At 59.0% G+C, this 26,632-nt stretch overlaps 1 protein-coding gene across 1 annotated transcript; it reads right to left on the bottom strand.

Annotated features, from left to right (window-relative positions):
• Positions 1-13,873: 13,873 nt before the first annotated feature.
• LOC309598927 (SUN domain-containing protein 5-like) lies at positions 13,874-17,391 on the bottom strand (the record flags this gene model as incomplete). The annotated part of the gene is made up of 6 exons (XM_082329955.1): positions 13,874-14,005; positions 14,806-14,895; positions 15,256-15,423; positions 15,972-16,084; positions 16,673-16,748; positions 17,296-17,391. Coding segments are annotated over 6 exons (675 nt in total), but the record flags the coding sequence as incomplete, so codon positions are not given.
• Between the last annotated feature and the right edge of the window lie 9,241 nt (positions 17,392-26,632).

Here is a 26,632-nt window from a genome sequence, read left to right on the forward strand (position 1 = left end):
CCCCAGAGAGGGTGGTCCGTCAAGAAGACAGACAGGTCAGGGTTGTCCCAATGCCAAGGGGAGAATAACCAGGGGCCAAACGCTGGAAAATTCCCCGTCGACACTACTCAATGTGACACAAAAGGACCCCCAACAGAGAGCAGCGAGCTCTAGAGTGGGGACGTTGATGGGCCGAGGAACGGGGCTTCCCACAGGCCACTCAGACAGGCTCCCCACCCCCCTTTCACAGAAACTGGGGGGTAACCGACAAACCGACAGCCGGGATGCTGGGAAGGTGCTAGGCCAAACGGTTCCATCGGCTCCTGCGGCAGTTGTAAACTGCAGCCGGGCCCCTCTGCCTGCCCTGGGCTGGTGCCACTTGCGGAGCCTCCCGGGGTGGCGGGAGAAGGAGCGGTGCCAGGCTGGGCCTCTCCTCTCTGGAGTAAACCTTAGGAGTGCTTACTGCCTTCCTCAGGTTGAAGAAAAAATTAAGGAGAGGTCCTAACGGTTCCCGCACGCTCCCGCCCTCCCCCCAAAGGGCCTTCTTGCGCACCCCACTTTGGAGACAGAGCTTCTGCACCAATCTCAATTGCCACATCTTTTTTATTTTTTTGTTCCTTCCCCTTCTGCTGCTCTTTTTCTGTATGCCCTTCTCTTTTTCCTCTGGTTTCAGTCGAGGCTTTCTGGTTTTGCCATCTTCCCGTGAACCTGCACTCGATAAATGCAGGTGTACGCTGGGTTTCCCCAGTTGCTCTTCACCAGAAGTTTGACACGTGCAAAGGCTCTGGGAAGCGGCGCGTTCTGGGAAGAAAAGCGGGAAAAGGAAGCGGGGGTGTTAGGAGCGACAATGCAAGGAAGGTGTCTCCCCCTGCCAGCCCTGCTCCTGCTCAGGAGCGAGCTCCTGCAAGTGGGTGGGAGCGGCTGTGGCAATCTGAGGCTCGCTGCTGGTACCGGGGCTGCTGGGGAGGCTGGGGACACGGGAAGGGGGAAGGCAGCTGGCATCCTCTGCATGCCGGCCCTGCTGGGGCTCAGTCTCCCTCCCCTCTGCCCCTTCCCTCTGCTGCTTGCTCTGTGCTGGCAGAGAGGCCGGGGAGGTGCTCCTGTGCGGGGGGCGGCTGCTGTGCAACCCCACCAAGCTCCCGCTGTCTGCTCTGCCTGCTTTCCTCCTGGCAGGCGTGAGAGCACGGGGAGAGAAGGGGCACGCTGTGCTGGGAGGAGAGGACACTGCCCAGCCTGCCAGCAGGCCACAGGACGGAGCGACAGTGCTGCCCGACGCCTTTCGCCACCGGGCATCCCTGTTTCTCCACAACACAAAGACGTTGCTTGTGTGGAGCGGCCGCGTGTGCGGCTGGCTCTGCTGAAGGCAGTGCGTGCAGCCAGGGATCTCTCGGGACTTGTGCTCCCACAGGCCTGACCCTGTCTTGCTATCCTTTTGCTACCACCACTGCGTGCTACTCAGCCCTCCCAACCCCACCAGGTCTCTCTCGGCGGTGGTCCGGGCCCCTCGGCCCAGGGAGAAAGCATTCACGCTCTTCCTGCCATGGACTTGCAGGCAAACCTGGTTTGCTCCCCGGCACCTTGCCCCTGCGCGTGGACCGTACCTTCAGAGGGAAGGTCTGAATGGCCTCCTTTGCCACGTTGTACGTGAACGTCCCAAGGAGAGTTTCCTCTTCTCCGTCCGCACCCACTCCCTCAGGGGCAAAGCACAAGGAGAGCAGCTCAGACTCGTCCCCACAAAGAGGGAACCTACGTGCTGGATCAGCCCTGCTATCTCCCCACCCTCTCCTGGGGCTCTAGCAGTAGGCTAGCACTCGCCATGGTGGAGCTCAGTCTCGGCCTTGACTTGTGCTCAGGAACCCTGAGGTGCGTGTCCCGAACAAGTCTCAAGAGGGATGAAACCCCTAGAGCCCTTGAAGTGTCCCGCTAGGGCACTGCGGTGCTCAGGAGAGAGCAGGACGTAAACCTCAGAGGACGCACAAAAGCAAGCAAGACCCTGCCATGGCTTTCCCCCAGGGCCAGATCCCCGCCAGAAGCGCCCAGCAGAGACTCACAAAGACAGCGACGTCTCTGGGGGCGCTGATGACAGTCCCAGATGGAGAGACTTCTTTGAAGATGTGCTGCACAGTGATGGCAGTCAGATGGACTCGTGCTGGCAGCCTGATGACCACCTGGCCCTGATCCCCTTGTAAAGGCCAGCAGTTTCCTGGGGAAACATCCGGCTGCAAGCAGAACGCGAGAGCAAGGAAGAGTGAGAGAGTGTTGGGGCCAACACAGCGGCCCGCGTAGCTTGAAGCGTAGGCGCCGTTGTGTCCGCGGGGTCTATTTTGGCTTGAAAATGAGGCGCGTGGGAGGAAATGGACAGAAGCAGGAGGCCTTCGTCCCTGCCTGACCGAAAGGGGGCTCTCAGGATTATGGGGCAGAGGAGACTAGCAGTTATGAAACCGTCCCAGTCAGGGCCTAGCAGAAACACCTCTCTGCCCAGTGGCTCTGCAGGGCACCCCCCACCAGGGAGAAAGTCTTTCACCCAGCTGGGGCAGAGCACTGTGGGCGAGATGCAGCAGTTTGGCTCCGTTCAGCTCCATTCCCCTCCTGAGGGGAAGCGCTGATTGCTAGCAAGCCCAGCCCTGTGTTCGAGCTTTGCTTTCAGGAACCTGATCAACACTGTGGGCTTGAGCAGTGCCACTGGAGCGAGGGGAGAGCCCCTGAGGTCGGTCCCCAACTTCAGCGGGAGGCAGGCAACCTTCCCGGAGGAGTTCCGCTACGATACCTGCAAAATAGTGTCGGGAGGGTTGGCAGTGCGAAAGAGCCATAAAAGCCTGCAGCCCCAATTCTCTTTGCAGATGTAGGTCTCGGAAGTTCTCTGCATGTCGATGGTGGCACCTGGAAGGGAGGGAGAGCAGGTGACTACTGGAAGAGGCCACATTCTAGGAGGACTCGGTGCTCAGACAGCATTTCTGATGCTGCCGGCCAGCTCCACGTCTGTCAGTCCTCTCCTCCTCCCCACGCTGCTGGGGGTGCCCAGCTGCACAAGGGAATGACGGCCGCCACGTGCCTGGTGGTGACTGCTTCTCTCACAGCGCCACGAGGAGAAGGTGTGAGCGTTCTGGGAGACAGCAGGCGCCCACGTCAATGACAGCACACCAAAACTGAGGGCTTGCGGCATGGGCAGCAAAGGATGGCCCAGCCATTCCCTCTTCCAATGCAGTGGAGAGGAAGAGAGCCCTTCCAACAGCACAGGAACACGTGCGGGGGCAGCGGCGGAGGCCCCCGTGCGGAGGCCCCCGTGCGGAGGCGGAGGGCAGGACTGGGAGGGAGTCTGGGAGAGCCACTGTGCCACAGCCTTGCTCTTGGACCCCATGAAGCATTGAAGCTCCCCCCCTTTGGAGAGCAGCGCCCGGAGCACAGGCTTCTTTGGGGAGTGCTGCAGACAAGCGCAGGGCAAGGAGACTGGGCTGCTCGTGTCCATACCAGAGCTTTTCAGGGCCCAGTCAGACATCTCGACGTAGACTTCCGAAGCCATCTGGGACGCTGCCTGGTTCACTTCCTGGGAACGCCATAAACGAACACAGAAAAGGACCACATCAGCGGGCAGTTCAGCATGGCTACTAGCGCCGGCAGAGGCAAAGGGTCAGTGTCAGAAAGGCAAGGCAAGCCTAGTCCACAGAGCTGCAAGACTCTCTGCTGCTGACGTGCTGACGGCCATGGCCGCGAGGTGGGTTGACGAGGGTCCCCACACCCTCGTCCCCACCCTCCACGCTCTGCAGGTAAGCGGGGAGATGGGCTCGGGCCCTGCAAGCGACGGCTGGCCCCGTCAGCGTGCCTGGGTCTCATCCCTGCCTCAGGAGCCCAGCCAGAGGAGCCAGAGTGCCGGCGTGCCAAGGGAAGGCTCTCAGGAGTCCTCTGCTGCCTCAAGCAGCCTGCTTGAACTGGGCCTGGAGAAGGGCCTGTGCAGCGCAGAAGCTCACCCAGCAAGCCCCTGGGGCAAAGGCTGGCTTGCTGCAGTCAGCAGTCCGACCCCACCAACAAGCCCAAGGAGTGCTTTCTCAGGGGTTCTGCCCAGCCAAGCCTCCTTCCCCAAAACGCAGCATCACCTTTGCACTGCTGATCTCTGCCCTCAGTTGAGCCACCTCCTCCATCAGAAGCTGCATCTTTTGGCTGTGCTCCGCCAACAAAACGCGAAAGTTCCTGCATGAAAGCACGAAAGCAGATCTTGTCAGAGAGCGGCCCGTCCCCTCTGGGGAGCGTCTCAGCTCGGCAAGAAGGAGAGACACGTGTGCTTTCCCTGCTTTGCGAGTGCTTCCCTTCCACACCAGTTTGAGCAGAAGGCAAAGGCAGGTAGGAGGTATGGGAGCCCTGGCTGTTAGCAAAACGAGTGCAGGTAGCACGAGGTCGGCTGACGCTTCTGCACAGAACCAATGCCAGCTCAGGAAACGTCTCTTACCGCAGGGTCTTCAGGTCTTCTGCAGACACAAGTGCCAGCTCCTGAAAGGGAAAAACGCTCGGTTCGAGCATCCGCTACCAGAGCCGCCGGGGCTTCCCAGGAGAGGCTTCCCTAGGAAGACTCGGCACAAGCTGCTGCTTCTTTGGGTCACCCTGCGTGGCAGCAGGAGAGCCCGTGATTTATCCAGCCGCTCTCAGCAATGCTCTGTTGCAGGAGGTGCCTGTGCCACAGGAGTCACCGACCTCTAGCAGTGCCTTTGTCCGCATTGTCCACCCTGGCAGTGAGGTCCCGCAGTAAACACCGGCTGCAATTCACATCATCAAGAGAGAGTTATTTTACTGAGGTCGCTAGCGATGCCTGCCGTCGCGTTGTCTCCAGCCTGTTGCCTTAGGGGTGGGGCAGCAGGTGAGCTGAGGAGGTGGGGAACGTGGGGTGCGGAGAGAGGACGCGCCTCTGCCCAGAAGCCATCGGCCCAGGCTTGAGGGGACTGCGCAGCCGTGGGCCTCAGGTGTGCTCAGTGCCCCAGAGCTATTCCCCGCTTCCCCTCGCTGCTTCAGGGAGCCCCGAGACCAGGCTGCATGGGCTAGGAGAGGTACCTCCCCATGGGTCCCCCTGCACGGCCCCTCCCCTCTGGGAATGCCCAGTTCAGGCTTGGAAGTAGCTACGCCCTTCTCTCGCGGACTTGCAGACGAAGCAAGCCATGTGGTCCAGTGGCCAGAGCAGCAGCATGGCTGGGAGACTCCCAGTCTTACTGGCAGGCCAAAAGGCAGGCCCAGTCCGGGACGTACTCGGGAAGCGCTTGGGTCATGGGAGTTTCCGCCCATACTGGCCCAAAAGGAAAGCCGGGCAGCTGAAAGCTGGCATCCAGCACAGCCTGGCTGTCGCTCTCAGGTGTCTGCTCATGCAAACTCACCAAGAGCCACGGGGAGCAACAAGAAGACAGCTTGGAAGATCCTCTTCTTCTGCAGGGCCACCTTTTGCCTGAAAAAGAGGGAGTCCTGTGGCTGCCCATGATCCAAGTCTTGGGCAAAGCCCTCCACCGGTGGAGTTCCCTTTTCAGGCCAGAAAGCCAGCCTTTTGGAAGCCTCCTGCTGCCAGAGAGCTGCCAGAGCAGCGCCCAGGAGGAAGACGATTTCTGTCCACACCGTTCAACACTGCCGGCAGATCTTCCCCAGAGGAAGGCCTCCAGAAGCACCATCCCAAAGGGAATGAAAATTATGCAGGGAAGTAAAGAGGCCGAGCAAACGAAGACTGCTTTTCAGCCGTCTTTCTGGTGGGGACCTTGCTCTCCCTTTGGCTGAGAAAGCAGGCCTGTTCTCACTTGCGATCACACAGATCTCTTAGGGGTGTTTTTCTGCACAGCTGGGAAGCGCAGGAGCCTTGTCTGCCTTTCCTCCCAGAGCCCTCCCAGACCTGCGCGGTCACTTGCCAGAGCTGGGGAAAAGCCTTCCCCTGCGGAGGCTTGGCTCTGCACCCGAGCGTCTGGCTACGCGGCAGTTTGCCCTACCGTAGCCAAAGTGTGGGGCTCTGGCAAACGCGTGGGAGTGAGACTGCCGAGGGGCTTTGCTCTTGGCTCTCCCTGAGAATGGCCACAGCACGAGCAGCGCCCCAGCTTGGGCTCCCGACTGGGAGCCCTGGGCTGCTGGCTGGGGAACACCCTCTGCTCTCCCCTTTGCTTGCACCGGCCCTCAGACATCCCCTTTCTTTCCCCCGTCCACAGCAGAAACGTGGTGTAATACGTACACGGCGGAGATGCACGTCCTCAGCAGACGTCTCCGCGGGGAGACAAGGGCGCCTGCCGGACAGCACGTAAGGCTGAAGACTGTCCCTGCGCAAGGAAAGCAGAGAAAAGTTAGGCCTGTCTCTTGAGGTCTCCTCTCTAGGATGCCCAGCCCCACGTGTCTCAGCTGCCTGCGGGGAGGCGGGCACCGTGTCCTACACACTCCCTCCCTGGGGCAAAGAGCAGGGCAGCCTGCACTTCTCCTGCCGCCTGTGACGTTTGGCCAGAGCTCCAGCGCAGCGCAGCTCTCCAAGTTCACCCCCGAGGAGGTCACAGCAAGCAGCAGTGCTGAGCTTACTTGCAATTTCCGTGGCCTTGTCACGCCACTTGGCAGGCCCTTGAGTGGCTGAGCCGGGAGCTGACATCGAAGAGAGTATCCCCAGCTCCACCTGCATGCGGAGGTTCCTGTCGGAGGAAAAAGACAAATGCCCGTTGCCCACCATCCCCACGCCGTGGGAGCCGAGGCGGGCAGGAGTAGCCTGAGCGGCGGCCCTTGCCAGAGGACGGGCCTTCCCAGCAGCAGCGACAGAGGCCAGCACAGCTGGGCTGCTCCCAGCGGGCCCCCCCCCCCCCCCCCCCCCCCTTCCCCATCCTTTGCTTTACAGGCCTGCAGTGGGAGCAAGCTGGCAGCAGCAGACCCCTGCCTCGGGAAGCCCACCCGGCAGCACAGCCCGATTCTCAGCCCGTCCCTCCCTGGCCCCTGGCACCACCCTGCCCCACGGCAGACACCTCCCAGTGGCCATTTGGGGAGGGGGCACAGGCTGCTGCCCCCCCCCCCCAGCCCCCCAACCTCTTCCCTGGGCACTCCCAGGTCTCCCGACCCCTCTCTGCCCCGCACAGCTGCTCCCATCAGCCAGGCAGGATCGCGCCTCAGCGTCCCGAGGGGACCAGTCTCAGGCCCCAGGGGCTTGGCCTCCCCGTACAGCAAAACCGCCCCGTGCAGCAGGGCTGGGCTCCGACCCTGCAGCACGAGGCTACCGCCTCCCCAAAAGCCCCTGCTGCACACTGCCTTTTGGCTGCGAGAGTGAGCCAGGCTTTCCACCGAGACCCGTCCTCACAGAAGGGGGGCTTCGCAAACCACGGGGCTCTTCTTCAGAAAACTTCTGTCGGCTTCCCCAGGCTGCTCCGCACCCCACTGACCGTGCTAGGCCACGTCCGTGCTACCAGCCCAACCTGATGCCCCGGGCACATGCCAGGCTTCGTACCTACTCGTCTGGCAGCGGCTCGGCCCCGCTGCCTCCCCTGCCGGCTGTTGGCCAGCCTCGTTCCCCAAGGAGCCTTGGGAGGGCCCTTGGCGTCTTCTCTCGGGGGCCTTTCTCCTCGCCATCTCTGGGCAAAGGCAGGCTCCCCGCTCTGCTCTTCCCTCTCAGCCCCAGCAGTGTGGCCTGCCCAGGCAAAAACAGCTCCGGCAGCAGCCCCACGCTGCCCCACAGCAGGAGCGCGCCTGCCCAAGGTAAGAGCCACACGGCAGCTGTGGGCTCCTTCCCCACGCGCCACAGGGCTGTGCGGGCGGCCAGCTCTGACCTCACACTGGTGGCTCTGACATCACACTGGGGGAGGCATGCGGCCTCAGTCAGAACCTGAGAGCAATGAAGTGAGAGAGGGTGTTGGGACCGTTAAGCGTCTAGTCATGTTTAGAGCCCCAGTGTCTGTGGGGCTGTGAAGTGCTCCCAAGGGAAGGTTAGGGTCAGAAACAGCTTTTAGTCCTGGCACCTTTGGTGTGGGTGAAATTGCCGTCTATTTGCAACTTCAGAGCTGGGCTCTGGCTACAATGAGCGGGAGACAGAGAGAGTTTTGGACTTTTAGGAGGGCAGGCAAGCGCAGAGGCCCAGTGTTTGTGGGCCTGTGTCATGGTTTAACCCCAGTCAGCAACTAAGCGCCACGCAGCCGCTCACTCACTCCCCCCTCTCCAGTGTGATGAGGGAAAGAATCGGAAGGGTAAAAGGGGGAAAAACTCGTGGGTTGTGATAAAAACATTTCAATAATGGAAATAAAGTAAAATAGAAGTAGTAGTAGTACTAGTAGTAGTAGTAGTAATAATAATAGTAATAATAATATAGTAATATACAAAGCAAGTGATGCACGATACAACTGCTCACCACCTGCCGACTGATGCCCAGCCTGTCCTCGAGCAGCGATCGCTGCCCCCCAGCCAACTCCCCTCAGTTTATATACTGAGCATGACGCCATACGGTATGGAAGAGCCCTTTGGCCAGTCGGGGTCACCTGTCCTGGCTGTGCTCCCTCCCAGCTTCTCACTGTCAGGGTAGGGGAAGCTGAACAGTCCTTGACTGGTGTAAGCACTACTTAGCAAGAACTAAAACATCAGTGTGTTATCAACATTATTCTCATACGAAATCCAAAACACAGCACTACACCAGCTACTAGGAAGAAAATGAACTCTAGCCCAGCTGAAACCAGGACATTTTGCTATTGTCCTGAGCATTGTTTTTATTATAGTTCTAAGGCTAATTTTTCTAAAAAGAAGCATATTTTTCAGGTGTGGTCTTCAAGAAACTATGCAGATTAACAAGTACATGAAGAAAAGCTAGGTCCCTGCGGCCATTGCCACTGCCTAATTCTCTTACTATTCCATTAGTTACTAATATATGCCTCTAGGGATACTAAATTTGATACGAGCGCAACCCTTACACAGTTCATACTTTTGGGGGGAAAAGATACACACATCTTCCCATTGTGACGCTAACAGGTAGAACTTTACCTCTGCCAGCTGGAAGAGTGCCAGATTCCTACAGTGCTTTACTGGCTCAGGCCTTGACAACTGGGAAGTACTTGATGAGATCTAGGTCTTAAATGAACAGAGAAAATAGCTCAGTGGCACACAGGAAAGACTGAAAGGAAGGGAGAAAAAAAAGCTGCTTATGGCTTGGATGGGCGTGCTCTTTGCTGGGTAAAAAACTGGCTGAATGGCCGGGCCCAAAGAGTTGTGGTGAATGGAGTTAAATGCAGCCGGTGGCTGGTCACAAGTGGTGTTCCCCAGGGCTCAGCATTGGGGCCAGTCCTGTTTAATGTCTTTCTCAATGATCAGGATGAGGGGATCAAGTACACCCTCAGTAAGTTTGCAGATGACGCCAAGTTGGGTGGGAGCGTTGGTCTCCTGGAGGGCAGGAAGGCCCTACGGAGGGACCTGGCCAGGCTGGATTGATGGGCCAAGGCCAACTGTGTGAGGTTCAACAAGGCTCAGTGCCGGGTCCTGCGCTTGGGTCACAACAACCCCATGCAACGCTACAGGCTGGGGGAAGAGGGGCTGGAGAGCTGCCCGGGGCAAAAGGAGGGGGTATTGGTGGACAGCCAGCTGAATATGAGGCAGCAGTGTGCCCAGGTGGCCAAGAGGCCAATAGCATCCTGGCTTGTATCAGAAATAGCGTGGCCAGCAGGACTAGGGAAGTGATCGTCCCCCCATACTGGGCACTGGTGAGGCCACACCTTGAATCCTGTGTTCAGTGTTGGGCCCCTCACTACAAGAAGGACACTGATAGAGCACAAATTGCTACTTAGCACGGAAGGTAAGTGTGGGCAGGGGCACAACCGGTGCAGGTACTTTAAGAAGAGATACCAGATCCATCCCAGACACCAAGGGAACTGCCTTTTATACTGTTCAACTTGTGTCAGTTATTTTTGTTGCAAATGACACCCCTGATTAATGTTAGACCTAGGTACAGTACCAATTGCTTTGCCATTGACACACATACCTGCCACGCACTGTTTAGGTGCAGCCTCACTCCAGGCTGCTGAACATCCTTGAAAAGTAAGACTGGCCAACATGCATGTCTAACTACTGATCATCAGTGAGCTACTGCTGAACCGCACGTTTTAGCGGTGTCCATGAGCTTGTTTCCTGGCACCTACTCAAGTTCTTCTTTGATGGGTAAGGAAAAGCCAGCAGCCACAAGCCCTTACCAAGACTGCATCTTGCAGCACAGAACACAATTCCTGCCTACTACCACATGGCTCTGGCACTTTCCTTCTTGGGCGCTGTAAAATGAACTGAAACAATTCAGTGCGCTGGTATTTGTCTTACTCTTTAAAGGACTTAGCAGTGAATTTCAAGAAACAGACTGTTATCAAGAGGAACTATACAAAGTATTACATTGCTCAACTGACAGTATAACTGACCGTTTAAGCATGCAAAAGCATCTTAGAAATGCTGGAAGATGGCTGTGGAGTTATTACCACAGAAGTATCATAAGAGACACTGGAATTAACCAATTTTAAGAAGCTTGTAAGCTCCTGCTGCAGGAGCTCCTGCAGACACCGCTCCCTCCCCGTGCTGCCGCTGATGCACCCGCGGTGACGGAGGATTGAGCGCGCCCCAGGCCCGGCTCGCTGCTGCCAGGACAGGCCGTGGGGGCCTGGGGCTGCGGGACAAGCCTCAGGGGAGGTGCTGGGGCCAGGGCAGCTGCAGGGGCTGAGCGGGGCTGGGGAGGCTCCGGGGGCGCTCTGGGAGTCGGGCTGCCCGGTGCCTGTGCCCGGGGGGGTCCGTCTGCGTCTCCTTCGCCTCCCCAGCTCTCGGGTCACTCCCGGGGCTGCCCCGGCCGGGCCCGGCTCCAGCTTGGAGCTCCCCCCGCCACCCGTGGGGGGCCAGCAGGCAGGAGACACCCCCGCGCCCGCCCAAGGGCCTCACTCACCTCACGGGCAGCCCCAGGCCTCACCTCAGCCGGGCCGCAGCTGGAGCTGCACCTCCCGAGACCAACACGGCTGCCGGGAAGGTGAGCGTGGGGCCATGACGGCTCCGGGCATGCCCCGGTAACCAACATGGCCGCCCGGCAGCCCCATGTCTCAGGACTACAGCTCCCGGCATGCCGTGCTAACCAACATGGCCACCTGGCAGCCATGTGCCCCAGGACTACAGCTCCCGGCATGCCACGGGGCGCAACTGCCCTGCTGCCTGACCCTGCGCGGCCACCGTCCCCCGCCCCGGCTGGGCCCTGCCCCACGAGCAGGCCCCATGGCTGCCTGCGCGGGGCTGCGCTGGCCCCAGAGCCCCGGTGGAGAGGGAGGAGGAGGGGGAGAGGGGGACAGAGCGGCGGAGAAGGGTGGGGCAGGGCGGTGGGGTGGCCGGAGAGGGACAGGAGCAGGACAGAGGGACAGGAGATGGACAGAGGGATGGTGGGAAAAAGGGGTAGCTGGGCAGGGAGTGGAGAAAGGAAAAATAGTGGTGAGGAGCAGAAACAGGGACAGAGAAGGAAGGAGATGGAGGGCAAGTGAAGAACATGGCGCAGGAAGAAAAGTAGTGCTAAGCAGCAGGACAGAGGGACAGAGAGAGAAGAGGGGCAGGAGGGAGAACAGAGGGATGGACAGACACAGAAAGGGCAAGGGCACGGGACAAGGGGGTGGAGAGACAGAAGAGTCAGCAGGAGGGCAGAGTGACAGAGAAGTGGGGCAGGGAACAGGACAGAAGGCCAGAAGGCAAAGGGTGAGAGGGAAAAGAAAGGGGAGAGGGAAGGGGAGAGGCAGGGGCAGAGAGTGGGACACAGAGCAAGGGAACAGACACTCTCTGTTTCTGGAGCCTCCCAGTGTTGAATGGAGTCTCTCTCCCTGGCCTGCTGAGTACAGCCAAAGTCCAGAAAGAAAACTGCGAACGTCCAGGGATTCCTCCCACCCCAAAGGTGCCAGGACCAAAAGCTCTTGCTGCTTTTGCAGGAGCGCGCCTGCCCAGGGCAAGAGCCACACGGCAGCCGTGGGCTCCTTCCCCGCGCGCCACAGGGCTGTGCGAAAGGAGCTGATTTTCCCCTTCCCCTGCTTCTTCCCGGTAACCCCTTCCTGTGCCTCCCTTCTCTATCGGTTCCTCTAGGAGCCCCTGTTAAAGCAGCAATCCATCTCCCCTCTCTTAGGTGTTCCCTTTGAACCTGTCGTGCCTCTTTTTCCTTCTCTCTCCTATGAAAAATCATCCACGCTACCTCTAACATCTTTCCCAAATCCCTGGCTCCCCTCCCAATTTCCTCCAACGTTTCACGATACGTCCTAGGGGAGATCTTTTCCGAATCCCCCCTTCCGCAGAGGGCTTAGTACCCACCACAAAAGACACAGCAACACCAAACAGAGAAACAATAACTTTGCACAAAATAGTCAGAGGCATTCCCCAGAAGGGGACTCGAACCCCTAGATTACCTTCAGTGGGGCTCCAACCCACCCCTTCGGCCAAAGGTTTCCAGACACAGGTGTCCTAGGGACTTTGGCCCAATAGGATCCAATCCTTCCCTTAGGTACCTTTACAGCCCAACCCTGCGAGGCCTTCGCCGCGCCTGACGGGCAGGCAACTGCCCTTTTAATGAGAAAAGGGATGCTTTTACCTTCCCAGAGGTCCTGCTCAGAGCTCTTCGGTCCGGGCTTCGGAGGTTCTTCCCGAGAATCCCTCGGTGCCGGCTGGGGGTCCTGCGATCCCACGGATCCATCGAGATTCAGAAGCAGAGTCCCATCTGGGTCGCCCAAACTGTCACCGAAATGGGGAATCAACCTCTTCACACCCATGTAGCATCGAGAAGCAGGCATTCTCTTTATTACAGCACTGGATGCGTGGGGGATGGTCCCACCTAAGGTGCCTACCATCATACAAAGCTAATGGGAAAATTGCCGTTTCTGCTTAGCTTTAGAAGCCATTTCCAGCAGCATGAGAAACCCCCCAAGCATCCTGGGATGCCCACTCCCCAGCCCCATCTCTCAGGAACCCCTTGGGAGCCTCCAGCACCCCCCAGGGAATGCTCCTGCCACCCTGACCCCCTCCCAATACTCCCTGCTGTTAGGCAGCTGCCAGGAAGACGGGGTTCTAACCCTCCCCATCCCTGGAATCCTTTGGACGAGCTTTCCGACTGGCTGCCCGGGATGTCCTTAGCGGAGGCGGCGTTGTAGCCCAGGACACGATGCCCATGATAGCAACAGCGGGAGGGAACAGCCAAGTGTTGCAGAATGCAGCACTGGGGGACCGAGGGGCCTCGAGTGTTAGATGGTGGAGCCCATGACGGGAACAGCCCAAGGGCTGCAGAACCGCACAGCCTTTCTGGGAACCCCAGAGAGGGTGGTCCGTCAAGAAGAAAGACAGGTCAGGGTTGTCCCAATGCCAAGGGGAGAATAACCAGGGGCCAAACGCTGGAAAATTCCCCGTCGACACTACTCAATGTGACACAAAAGGACCCCCAACAGAGAGCAGCGAGCTCTAGAGTGGGGACGTTGATGGGCCGAGGAACGGGGCTTCCCACAGGCCACTCAGACAGGCTCCCCACCCCCCTTTCACAGAAACTGGGGGGTAACCGACAAACCGACAGCCGGGATGCTGGGAAGGTGCTAGGCCAAACGGTTCCATCGGCTCCTGCGGCAGTTGTAAACTGCAGCCGGGCCCCTCTGCCTGCCCTGGGCTGGTGCCACTTGCGGAGCCTCCCGGGGTGGTGGGAGAAGGAGCGGTGCCAGGCTGGGCCTCTCCTCTCTGGAGTAAACCTTAGGAGTGCTTACTGCCTTCCTCAGGTTGAAGAAAAAATTAAGGAGAGGTCCTAACGGTTCCCGCACGCTCCCGCCCTCCCCCCAAAGGGCCTTCTTGCGCACCCCACTTTGGAGACAGAGCTTCTGCACCAATCTCAATTGCCACATCTTTTTTATTTTTTTGTTCCTTCCCCTTCTGCTGCTCTTTTTCTGTATGCCCTTCTCTTTTTCCTCTGGTTTCAGTCGAGGCTTTCTGGTTTTGCCATCTTCCCGTGAACCTGCACTCGATAAATGCAGGTGTACGCTGGGTTTCCCCAGTTGCTCTTCACCAGAAGTTTGACACGTGCAAAGGCTCTGGGAAGCGGCGCGTTCTGGGAAGAAAAGCGGGAAAAGGAAGCGGGGGTGTTAGGAGCGACAATGCAAGGAAGGTGTCTCCCCCTGCCAGCCCTGCTCCTGCTCAGGAGCGAGCTCCTGCAAGTGGGTGGGAGCGGCTGTGGCAATCTGAGGCTCGCTGCTGGTACCGGGGCTGCTGGGGAGGCTGGGGACACGGGAAGGGGGAAGGCAGCTGGCATCCTCTGCATGCCGGCCCTGCTGGGGCTCAGTCTCCCTCCCCTCTGCCCCTTCCCTCTGCTGCTTGCTCTGTGCTGGCAGAGAGGCCGGGGAGGTGCTCCTGTGCGGGGGGCGGCTGCTGTGCAACCCCACCAAGCTCCCGCTGTCTGCTCTGCCTGCTTTCCTCCTGGCAGGCGTGAGAGCACGGGGAGAGAAGGGGCACGCTGTGCTGGGAGGAGAGGACACTGCCCAGCCTGCCAGCAGGCCACAGGACGGAGCGACAGTGCTGCCCGACGCCTTTCGCCACCGGGCATCCCTGTTTCTCCACAACACAAAGACGTTGCTTGTGTGGAGCGGCCGCGTGTGCGGCTGGCTCTGCTGAAGGCAGTGCGTGCAGCCAGGGATCTCTCGGGACTTGTGCTCCCACAGGCCTGACCCTGTCTTGCTATCCTTTTGCTACCACCACTGCGTGCTACTCAGCCCTCCCAACCCCACCAGGTCTCTCTCGGCGGTGGTCCGGGCCCCTCGGCCCAGGGAGAAAGCATTCACGCTCTTCCTGCCATGGACTTGCAGGCAAACCTGGTTTGCTCCCCGGCACCTTGCCCCTGCGCGTGGACCGTACCTTCAGAGGGAAGGTCTGAATGGCCTCCTTTGCCACGTTGTACGTGAACGTCCCAAGGAGAGTTTCCTCTTCTCCGTCCGCACCCACTCCCTCAGGGGCAAAGCACAAGGAGAGCAGCTCAGACTCGTCCCCACAAAGAGGGAACCTACGTGCTGGATCAGCCCTGCTATCTCCCCACCCTCTCCTGGGGCTCTAGCAGTAGGCTAGCACTCGCCATGGTGGAGCTCAGTCTCGGCCTTGACTTGTGCTCAGGAACCCTGAGGTGCGTGTCCCGAACAAGTCTCAAGAGGGATGAAACCCCTAGAGCCCTTGAAGTGTCCTGCTAGGGCACTGCGGTGCTCAGGAGAGAGCAGGACGTAAACCTCAGAGGACGCACAAAAGCAAGCAAGACCCTGCCATGGCTTTCCCCCAGGGCCAGATCCCCGCCAGAAGCGCCCAGCAGAGACTCACAAAGACAGCGACGTCTCTGGGGGCGCTGATGACAGTCCCAGATGGAGAGACTTCTTTGAAGATGTGCTGCACAGTGATGGCAGTCAGATGGACTCGTGCTGGCAGCCTGATGACCACCTGGCCCTGATCCCCTTGTAAAGGCCAGCAGTTTCCTGGGGAAACATCCGGCTGCAAGCAGAACGCGAGAGCAAGGAAGAGTGAGAGAGTGTTGGGGCCAACACAGCGGCCCGCGTAGCTTGAAGCGTAGGCGCCGTTGTGTCCGCGGGGTCTATTTTGGCTTGAAAATGAGGCGCGTGGGAGGAAATGGACAGAAGCAGGAGGCCTTCGTCCCTGCCTGACCGAAAGGGGGCTCTCAGGATTATGGGGCAGAGGAGACTAGCAGTTATGAAACCGTCCCAGTCAGGGCCTAGCAGAAACACCTCTCTGCCCAGTGGCTCTGCAGGGCACCCCCCACCAGGGAGAAAGTCTTTCACCCAGCTGGGGCAGAGCACTGTGGGCGAGATGCAGCAGTTTGGCTCCGTTCAGCTCCATTCCCCTCCTGAGGGGAAGCGCTGATTGCTAGCAAGCCCAGCCCTGTGTTCGAGCTTTGCTTTCAGGAACCTGATCAACACTGTGGGCTTGAGCAGTGCCACTGGAGCGAGGGGAGAGCCCCTGAGGTCGGTCCCCAACTTCAGCGGGAGGCAGGCAACCTTCCCGGAGGAGTTCCGCTACGATACCTGCAAAATAGTGTCGGGAGGGTTGGCAGTGCGAAAGAGCCATAAAAGCCTGCAGCCCCAATTCTCTTTGCAGATGTAGGTCTCGGAAGTTCTCTGCATGTCGATGGTGGCACCTGGAAGGGAGGGAGAGCAGGTGACTACTGGAAGAGGCCACATTCTAGGAGGACTCGGTGCTCAGACAGCATTTCTGATGCTGCCGGCCAGCTCCACGTCTGTCAGTCCTCTCCTCCTCCCCACGCTGCTGGGGGTGCCCAGCTGCACAAGGGAATGACGGCCGCCACGTGCCTGGTGGTGACTGCTTCTCTCACAGCGCCACGAGGAGAAGGTGTGAGCGTTCTGGGAGACAGCAGGCGCCCACGTCAATGACAGCACGCCAAAACTGAGGGCTTGCGGCATGGGCAGCAAAGGATGGCCCAGCCATTCCCTCTTCCAATGCAGTGGAGAGGAAGAGAGCCCTTCCAACAGCACAGGAACACGTGCGGGGGCAGCGGCGGAGGCCCCCGTGCGGAGGCCCCCGTGCGGAGGCGGAGGGCAGGACTGGGAGGGAGTCTGGGAGAGCCACTGTGCCACAGCCTTGCTCTTGGACCCCATGAAGCATTGAAGCTCCCCCCCTTTGGAGAGCAGCGCCCGGAGCACAGGCTTCTTTGGGGAGTGCTGCAGACAAGCGCAGGGCAAGGAGACTGGGCTGCTCGTGTCCATACCAGAGCTTTTCAGGGCCCAGTCAGACATCTCGACGTAGACTTCCGAAGCCATCTGGGACGCTGCCTGGTTCACTTCCTGGGAACGCCATAAACGAACACAGAAAAGGACCACATCAGCGGGCAGTTCAGCATGGCTACTAGCGCCGGCAGAGGCAAAGGGTCAGTGTCAGAAAGGCAAGGCAAGCCTAGTCCACAGAGCTGCAAGACTCTCTGCTGCTGACGTGCTGACGGCCATGGCCGCGAGGTGGGTTGACGAGGGTCCCCACACCCTCGTCCCCACCCTCCACGCTCTGCAGGTAAGCGGGGAGATGGGCTCGGGCCCTGCAAGCGACGGCTGGCCCCGTCAGCGTGCCTGGGTCTCATCCCTGCCTCAGGAGCCCAGCCAGAGGAGCCAGAGTGCCGGCGTGCCAAGGGAAGGCTCTCAGGAGTCCTCTGCTGCCTCAAGCAGCCTGCTTGAACTGGGCCTGGAGAAGGGCCTGTGCAGCGCAGAAGCTCACCCAGCAAGCCCCTGGGGCAAAGGCTGGCTTGCTGCAGTCAGCAGTCCGACCCCACCAACAAGCCCAAGGAGTGCTTTCTCAGGGGTTCTGCCCAGCCAAGCCTCCTTCCCCAAAACGCAGCATCACCTTTTCACTGCTGATCTCTGCCCTCAGTTGAGCCACCTCCTCCATCAGAAGCTGCATCTTTTGGCTGTGCTCCGCCAACAAAACGCGAAAGTTCCTGCATGAAAGCACGAAAGCAGATCTTGTCAGAGAGCGGCCCGTCCCCTCTGGGGAGCGTCTCAGCTCGGCAAGAAGGAGAGACACGTGTGCTTTCCCTGCTTTGCGAGTGCTTCCCTTCCACACCAGTTTGAGCAGAAGGCAAAGGCAGGTAGGAGGTATGGGAGCCCTGGCTGTTAGCAAAACGAGTGCAGGTAGCACGAGGTCGGCTGACGCTTCTGCACAGAACCAATGCCAGCTCAGGAAACGTCTCTTACCGCAGGGTCTTCAGGTCTTCTGCAGACACAAGTGCCAGCTCCTGAAAGGGAAAAACGCTCGGTTCGAGCATCCGCTACCAGAGCCGCCGGGGCTTCCCAGGAGAGGCTTCCCTAGGAAGACTCGGCACAAGCTGCTGCTTCTTTGGGTCACCCTGCGTGGCAGCAGGAGAGCCCGTGATTTATCCAGCCGCTCTCAGCAATGCTCTGTTGCAGGAGGTGCCTGTGCCACAGGAGTCACCGACCTCTAGCAGTGCCTTTGTCCGCATTGTCCACCCTGGCAGTGAGGTCCCGCAGTAAACACCGGCTGCAATTCACATCATCAAGAGAGAGTTATTTTACTGAGGTCGCTAGCGATGCCTGCCGTCGCGTTGTCTCCAGCCTGTTGCCTTAGGGGTGGGGCAGCAGGTGAGCTGAGGAGGTGGGGAACGTGGGGTGCGGAGAGAGGACGCGCCTCTGCCCAGAAGCCATCGGCCCAGGCTTGAGGGGACTGCGCAGCCGTGGGCCTCAGGTGTGCTCAGTGCCCCAGAGCTATTCCCCGCTTCCCCTCGCTGCTTCAGGGAGCCCCGAGACCAGGCTGCATGGGCTAGGAGAGGTACCTCCCCATGGGTCCCCCTGCACGGCCCCTCCCCTCTGGGAATGCCCAGTTCAGGCTTGGAAGTAGCTACGCCCTTCTCTCGCGGACTTGCAGACGAAGCAAGCCATGTGGTCCAGTGGCCAGAGCAGCAGCATGGCTGGGAGACTCCCAGTCTTACTGGCAGGCCAAAAGGCAGGCCCAGTCCGGGACGTACTCGGGAAGCGCTTGGGTCATGGGAGTTTCCGCCCATACTGGCCCAAAAGGAAAGCCGGGCAGCTGAAAGCTGGCATCCAGCACAGCCTGGCTGTCGCTCTCAGGTGTCTGCTCATGCAAACTCACCAAGAGCCACGGGGAGCAACAAGAAGACAGCTTGGAAGATCCTCTTCTTCTGCAGGGCCACCTTTTGCCTGAAAAAGAGGGAGTCCTGTGGCTGCCCATGATCCAAGTCTTGGGCAAAGCCCTCCACCGGTGGAGTTCCCTTTTCAGGCCAGAAAGCCAGCCTTTTGGAAGCCTCCTGCTGCCAGAGAGCTGCCAGAGCAGCGCCCAGGAGGAAGACGATTTCTGTCCACACCGTTCAACACTGCCGGCAGATCTTCCCCAGAGGAAGGCCTCCAGAAGCACCATCCCAAAGGGAATGAAAATTATGCAGGGAAGTAAAGAGGCCGAGCAAACGAAGACTGCTTTTCAGCCGTCTTTCTGGTGGGGACCTTGCTCTCCCTTTGGCTGAGAAAGCAGGCCTGTTCTCACTTGCGATCACACAGATCTCTTAGGGGTGTTTTTCCGCAGAGCTGGGAAGCGCAGGAGCCTTGTCTGCCTTTCCTCCCAGAGCCCTCCCAGACCTGCGCGGTCACTTGCCAGAGCTGGGGAAAAGCCTTCCCCTGCGGAGGCTTGGCTCTGCACCCGAGCGTCTGGCTACGCGGCAGTTTGCCCTACCGTAGCCAAAGTGTGGGGCTCTGGCAAACGCGTGGGAGTGAGACTGCCGAGGGGCTTTGCTCTTGGCTCTCCCTGAGAATGGCCACAGCACGAGCAGCGCCCCAGCTTGGGCTCCCGACTGGGAGCCCTGGGCTGCTGGCTGGGGAACACCCTCTGCTCTCCCCTTTGCTTGCACCGGCCCTCAGACATCCCCTTTCTTTCCCCCGTCCACAGCAGAAACGTGGTGTAATACGTACACGGCGGAGATGCACGTCCTCAGCAGACGTCTCCGCGGGGAGACAAGGGCGCCTGCCGGACAGCACGTAAGGCTGAAGACTGTCCCTGCGCAAGGAAAGCAGAGAAAAGTTAGGCCTGTCTCTTGAGGTCTCCTCTCTAGGATGCCCAGCCCCACGTGTCTCAGCTGCCTGCGGGGAGGCGGGCACCGTGTCCTACACACTCCCTCCCTGGGGCAAAGAGCAGGGCAGCCTGCACTTCTCCTGCCGCCTGTGACGTTTGGCCAGAGCTCCAGCGCAGCGCAGCTCTCCAAGTTCACCCCCGAGGAGGTCACAGCAAGCAGCAGTGCTGAGCTTACTTGCAATTTCCGTGGCCTTGTCACGCCACTTGGCAGGCCCTTGAGTGGCTGAGCCGGGAGCTGACATCGAAGAGAGTATCCCCAGCTCCACCTGCATGCGGAGGTTCCTGTCGGAGGAAAAAGACAAATGCCTGTTGCCCACCATCCCCACGCCGTGGGAGCCGAGGCGGGCAGGAGTAGCCTGAGCGGCGGCCCTTGCCAGAGGACGGGCCTTCCCAGCAGCAGCGACAGAGGCCAGCACAGCTGGGCTGCTCCCAGCGGGCCCCCCCCCCCCCCCCCCCCCCCTTCCCCATCCTTTGCTTTACAGGCCTGCAGTGGGAGCAAGCTGGCAGCAGCAGACCCCTGCCTCGGGAAGCCCACCCGGCAGCACAGCCCGATTCTCAGCCCGTCCCTCCCTGGCCCCTGGCACCACCCTGCCCCACGGCAGACACCTCCCAGTGGCCATTCGGGGAGGGGGCACAGGCTGCTGCCCCCCCCCCCCAGCCCCCCCACCTCTTCCCTGGGCACTCCCAGGTCTCCCGACCCCTCTCTGCCCCGCACAGCTGCTCCCATCAGCCAGGCAGGATCGCGCCTCAGCGTCCCGAGGGGACCAGTCTCAGGCCCCAGGGGCTTGGCCTCCCCGTACAGCAAAACCGCCCCGTGCAGCAGGGCTGGGCTCCGACCCTGCAGCACGAGGCTACCGCCTCCCCAAAAGCCCCTGCTGCACACTGCCTTTTGGCTGCGAGAGTGAGCCAGGCTTTCCACCGAGACCCGTCCTCACAGAAGGGGGGCTTCGCAAACCACGGGGCTCTTCTTCAGAAAACTTCTGTCGGCTTCCCCAGGCTGCTCCGCACCCCACTGACCGTGCTAGGCCACGTCCGTGCTACCAGCCCAACCTGATGCCCCGGGCACATGCCAGGCTTCGTACCTACTCGTCTGGCAGCGGCTCGGCCCCGCTGCCTCCCCTGCCGGCTGTTGGCCAGCCTCGTTCCCCAAGGAGCCTTGGGAGGGCCCTTGGCGTCTTCTCTCGGGGGCCTTTCTCCTCGCCATCTCTGGGCAAAGGCAGGCTCCCCGCTCTGCTCTTCCCTCTCAGCCCCAGCAGTGTGGCCTGCCCAGGCAAAAACAGCTCCGGCAGCAGCCCCACGCTGCCCCACAGCAGGAGCGCGCCTGCCCAAGGTAAGAGCCACACGGCAGCTGTGGGCTCCTTCCCCACGCGCCACAGGGCTGTGCGGGCGGCCAGCTCTGACCTCACACTGGTGGCTCTGACATCACACTGGGGGAGGCATGCGGCCTCAGTCAGAACCTGAGAGCAATGAAGTGAGAGAGGGTGTTGGGACCGTTAAGCATCTAGTCATGTTTAGAGCCCCAGTGTCTGTGGGGCTGTGAAGTGCTCCCAAGGGAAGGTTAGGGTCAGAAACAGCTTTTAGTCCTGGCACCTTTGGTGTGGGTGAAATTGCCGTCTATTTGCAACTTCAGAGCTGGGCTCTGGCTACAATGAGCGGGAGACAGAGAGAGTTTTGGACTTTTAGGAGGGCAGGCAAGCGCAGAGGCCCAGTGTTTGTGGGCCTGTGTCATGGTTTAACCCCAGTCAGCAACTAAGCGCCACGCAGCCGCTCACTCACTCCCCCCTCTCCAGTGTGATGAGGGAAAGAATCGGAAGGGTAAAAGGGGGAAAAACTCGTGGGTTGTGATAAAAACATTTCAATAATGGAAATAAAGTAAAATAGAAGTAGTAGTAGTACTAGTAGTAGTAGTAGTAATAATAATAGTAATAATAATATAGTAATATACAAAGCAAGTGATGCACGATACAACTGCTCACCACCTGCCGACTGATGCCCAGCCTGTCCTCGAGCAGCGATCGCTGCCCCCCAGCCAACTCCCCTCAGTTTATATACTGAGCATGACGCCATACGGTATGGAAGAGCCCTTTGGCCAGTCGGGGTCACCTGTCCTGGCTGTGCTCCCTCCCAGCTTCTCACTGTCAGGGTAGGGGAAGCTGAACAGTCCTTGACTGGTGTAAGCACTACTTAGCAAGAACTAAAACATCAGTGTGTTATCAACATTATTCTCATACGAAATCCAAAACACAGCACTACACCAGCTACTAGGAAGAAAATGAACTCTAGCCCAGCTGAAACCAGGACATTTTGCTATTGTCCTGAGCATTGTTTTTATTATAGTTCTAAGGCTAATTTTTCTAAAAAGAAGCATATTTTTCAGGTGTGGTCTTCAAGAAACTATGCAGATTAACAAGTACATGAAGAAAAGCTAGGTCCCTGCGGCCATTGCCACTGCCTAATTCTCTTACTATTCCATTAGTTACTAATATATGCCTCTAGGGATACTAAATTTGATACGAGCGCAACCCTTACACAGTTCATACTTTTGGGGGGAAAAGATACACACATCTTCCCATTGTGACGCTAACAGGTAGAACTTTACCTCTGCCAGCTGGAAGAGTGCCAAATTCCTACAGTGCTTTACTGGCTCAGGCCTTGACAACTGGGAAGTACTTGATGAGATCTAGGTCTTAAATGAACAGAGAAAATAGCTCAGTGGCACACAGGAAAGACTGAAAGGAAGGGAGAAAAAAAAGCTGCTTATGGCTTGGATGGGCGTGCTCTTTGCTGGGTAAAAAACTGGCTGAATGGCCGGGCCCAAAGAGTTGTGGTGAATGGAGTTAAATGCAGCCGGTGGCTGGTCACAAGTGGTGTTCCCCAGGGCTCAGCATTGGGGCCAGTCCTGTTTAATGTCTTTCTCAATGATCAGGATGAGGGGATCAAGTACACCCTCAGTAAGTTTGCAGATGACGCCAAGTTGGGTGGGAGCGTTGGTCTCCTGGAGGGCAGGAAGGCCCTACGGAGGGACCTGGCCAGGCTGGATTGATGGGCCAAGGCCAACTGTGTGAGGTTCAACAAGGCTCAGTGCCGGGTCCTGCGCTTGGGTCACAACAACCCCATGCAACGCTACAGGCTGGGGGAAGAGGGGCTGGAGAGCTGCCCGGGGCAAAAGGAGGGGGTATTGGTGGACAGCCAGCTGAATATGAGGCAGCAGTGTGCCCAGGTGGCCAAGAGGCCAATAGCATCCTGGCTTGTATCAGAAATAGCGTGGCCAGCAGGACTAGGGAAGTGATCGTCCCCCCATACTGGGCACTGGTGAGGCCACACCTTGAATCCTGTGTTCAGTGTTGGGCCCCTCACTACAAGAAGGACACTGATAGAGCACAAATTGCTACTTAGCACGGAAGGTAAGTGTGGGCAGGGGCACAACCGGTGCAGGTACTTTAAGAAGAGATACCAGATCCATCCCAGACACCAAGGGAACTGCCTTTTATACTGTTCAACTTGTGTCAGTTATTTTTGTTGCAAATGACACCCCTGATTAATGTTAGACCTAGGTACAGTACCAATTGCTTTGCCATTGACACACATACCTGCCACGCACTGTTTAGGTGCAGCCTCACTCCAGGCTGCTGAACATCCTTGAAAAGTAAGACTGGCCAACATGCATGTCTAACTACTGATCATCAGTGAGCTACTGCTGAACCGCACGTTTTAGCGGTGTCCATGAGCTTGTTTCCTGGCACCTACTCAAGTTCTTCTTTGATGGGTAAGGAAAAGCCAGCAGCCACAAGCCCTTACCAAGACTGCATCTTGCAGCACAGAACACAATTCCTGCCTACTACCACATGGCTCTGGCACTTTCCTTCTTGGGCGCTGTAAAATGAACTGAAACAATTCAGTGCGCTGGTATTTGTCTTACTCTTTAAAGGACTTAGCAGTGAATTTCAAGAAACAGACTGTTATCAAGAGGAACTATACAAAGTATTACATTGCTCAACTGACAGTATAACTGACCGTTTAAGCATGCAAAAGCATCTTAGAAATGCTGGAAGATGGCTGTGGAGTTATTACCACAGAAGTATCATAAGAGACACTGGAATTAACCAATTTTAAGAAGCTTGTAAGCTCCTGCTGCAGGAGCTCCTGCAGACACCGCTCCCTCCCCGCGCTGCCGCTGATGCACCCGCGGTGACGGAGGATTGAGCGCGCCCCAGGCCCGGCTCGCTGCTGCCAGGACAGGCCGTGGGGGCCTGGGGCTGCGGGACAAGCCTCAGGGGAGGTGCTGGGGCCAGGGCAGCTGCAGGGGCTGAGCGGGGCTGGGGAGGCTCCGGGGGCGCTCTGGGAGTCGGGCTGCCCGGTGCCTGTGCCCGGGGGGGTCCGTCTGCGTCTCCTTCGCCTCCCCAGCTCTCGGGTCACTCCCGGGGCTGCCCCGGCCGGGCCCGGCTCCAGCTTGGAGCTCCCCCCGCCACCCGTGGGGGGCCAGCAGGCAGGAGACACCCCCGCGCCCGCCCAAGGGCCTCACTCACCTCACGGGCAGCCCCAGGCCTCACCTCAGCCGGGCCGCAGCTGGAGCTGCACCTCCCGAGACCAACACGGCTGCCGGGAAGGTGAGCGTGGGGCCATGACGGCTCCGGGCATGCCCCGGTAACCAACATGGCCGCCCGGCAGCCCCATGTCTCAGGACTACAGCTCCCGGCATGCCGTGCTAACCAACATGGCCACCTGGCAGCCATGTGCCCCAGGACTACAGCTCCCGGCATGCCACGGGGCGCAACTGCCCTGCTGCCTGACCCTGCGCGGCCACCGTCCCCCGCCCCGGCTGGGCCCTGCCCCACGAGCAGGCCCCATGGCTGCCTGCGCGGGGCTGCGCTGGCCCCAGAGCCCCGGTGGAGAGGGAGGAGGAGGGGGAGAGGGGGACAGAGCGGCGGAGAAGGGTGGGGCAGGGCGGTGGGGTGGCCGGAGAGGGACAGGAGCAGGACAGAGGGACAGGAGATGGACAGAGGGATGGTGGGAAAAAGGGGTAGCTGGGCAGGGAGTGGAGAAAGGAAAAATAGTGGTGAGGAGCAGAAACAGGGACAGAGAAGGAAGGAGATGGAGGGCAAGTGAAGAACATGGCGCAGGAAGAAAAGTAGTGCTAAGCAGCAGGACAGAGGGACAGAGAGAGAAGAGGGGCAGGAGGGAGAACAGAGGGATGGACAGACACAGAAAGGGCAAGGGCACGGGACAAGGGGGTGGAGAGACAGAAGAGTCAGCAGGAGGGCAGAGTGACAGAGAAGTGGGGCAGGGAACAGGACAGAAGGCCAGAAGGCAAAGGGTGAGAGGGAAAAGAAAGGGGAGAGGGAAGGGGAGAGGCAGGGGCAGAGAGTGGGACACAGAGCAAGGGAACAGACACTCTCTGTTTCTGGAGCCTCCCAGTGTTGAATGGAGTCTCTCTCCCTGGCCTGCTGAGTACAGCCAAAGTCCAGAAAGAAAACTGCGAACGTCCAGGGATTCCTCCCACCCCAAAGGTGCCAGGACCAAAAGCTCTTGCTGCTTTTGCAGGAGCGCGCCTGCCCAGGGCAAGAGCCACACGGCAGCCGTGGGCTCCTTCCCCGCGCGCCACAGGGCTGTGCGAAAGGAGCTGATTTTCCCCTTCCCCTGCTTCTTCCCGGTAACCCCTTCCTGTGCCTCCCTTCTCTATCGGTTCCTCTAGGAGCCCCTGTTAAAGCAGCAATCCATCTCCCCTCTCTTAGGTGTTCCCTTTGAACCTGTCGTGCCTCTTTTTCCTTCTCTCTCCTATGAAAAATCATCCACGCTACCTCTAACATCTTTCCCAAATCCCTGGCTCCCCTCCCAATTTCCTCCAATGTTTCACGATACGTCCTAGGGGAGATCTTTTCCGAATCCCCCCTTCCGCAGAGGGCTTAGTACCCACCACAAAAGACACAGCAACACCAAACAGAGAAACAATAACTTTGCACAAAATAGTCAGAGGCATTCCCCAGAAGGGGACTCGAACCCCTAGATTACCTTCAGTGGGGCTCCAACCCACCCCTTCGGCCAAAGGTTTCCAGACACAGGTGTCCTAGGGACTTTGGCCCGATAGGATCCAATCCTTCCCTTAGGTACCTTTACAGCCCAACCCTGCGAGGCCTTCGCCGCGCCTGACGGGCAGGCAACTGCCCTTTTAATGAGAAAAGGGATGCTTTTACCTTCCCAGAGGTCCTGCTCAGAGCTCTTCGGTCCGGGCTTCGGAGGTTCTTCCCGAGAATCCCTCGGTGCCGGCTGGGGGTCCTGCGATCCCACGGATCCATCGAGATTCAGAAGCAGAGTCCCATCTGGGTCGCCCAAACTGTCACCGAAATGGGGAATCAACCTCTTCACACCCATGTAGCATCGAGAAGCAGGCATTCTCTTTATTACAGCACTGGATGCGTGGGGGATGGTCCCACCTAAGGTGCCTACCATCATACAAAGCTAATGGGAAAATTGCCGTTTCTGCTTAGCTTTAGAAGCCATTTCCAGCAGCATGAGAAACCCCCCAAGCATCCTGGGATGCCCACTCCCCAGCCCCATCTCTCAGGAACCCCTTGGGAGCCTCCAGCACCCCCCAGGGAATGCTCCTGCCACCCTGACCCCCTCCCAATACTCCCTGCTGTTAGGCAGCTGCCAGGAAGACGGGGTTCTAACCCTCCCCATCCCTGGAATCCTTTGGACGAGCTTTCCGACTGGCTGCCCGGGATGTCCTTAGCGGAGGCGGCGTTGTAGCCCAGGACACGATGCCCATGATAGCAACAGCGGGAGGGAACAGCCAAGTGTTGCAGAATGCAGCACTGGGGGACCGAGGGGCCTCGAGTGTTAGATGGTGGAGCCCATGACGGGAACAGCCCAAGGGCTGCAGAACCGCACAGCCTTTCTGGGAACCCCAGAGAGGGTGGTCCGTCAAGAAGAAAGACAGGTCAGGGTTGTCCCAATGCCAAGGGGAGAATAACCAGGGGCCAAACGCTGGAAAATTCCCCGTCGACACTACTCAATGTGACACAAAAGGACCCCCAACAGAGAGCAGCGAGCTCTAGAGTGGGGACGTTGATGGGCCGAGGAACGG

Source organism: Platalea leucorodia (genome assembly GCF_965183815.1).
Source record: "Platalea leucorodia genome assembly, chromosome: 19".
NCBI classification, from domain to species: domain Eukaryota; kingdom Metazoa; phylum Chordata; class Aves; order Pelecaniformes; family Threskiornithidae; genus Platalea; species Platalea leucorodia.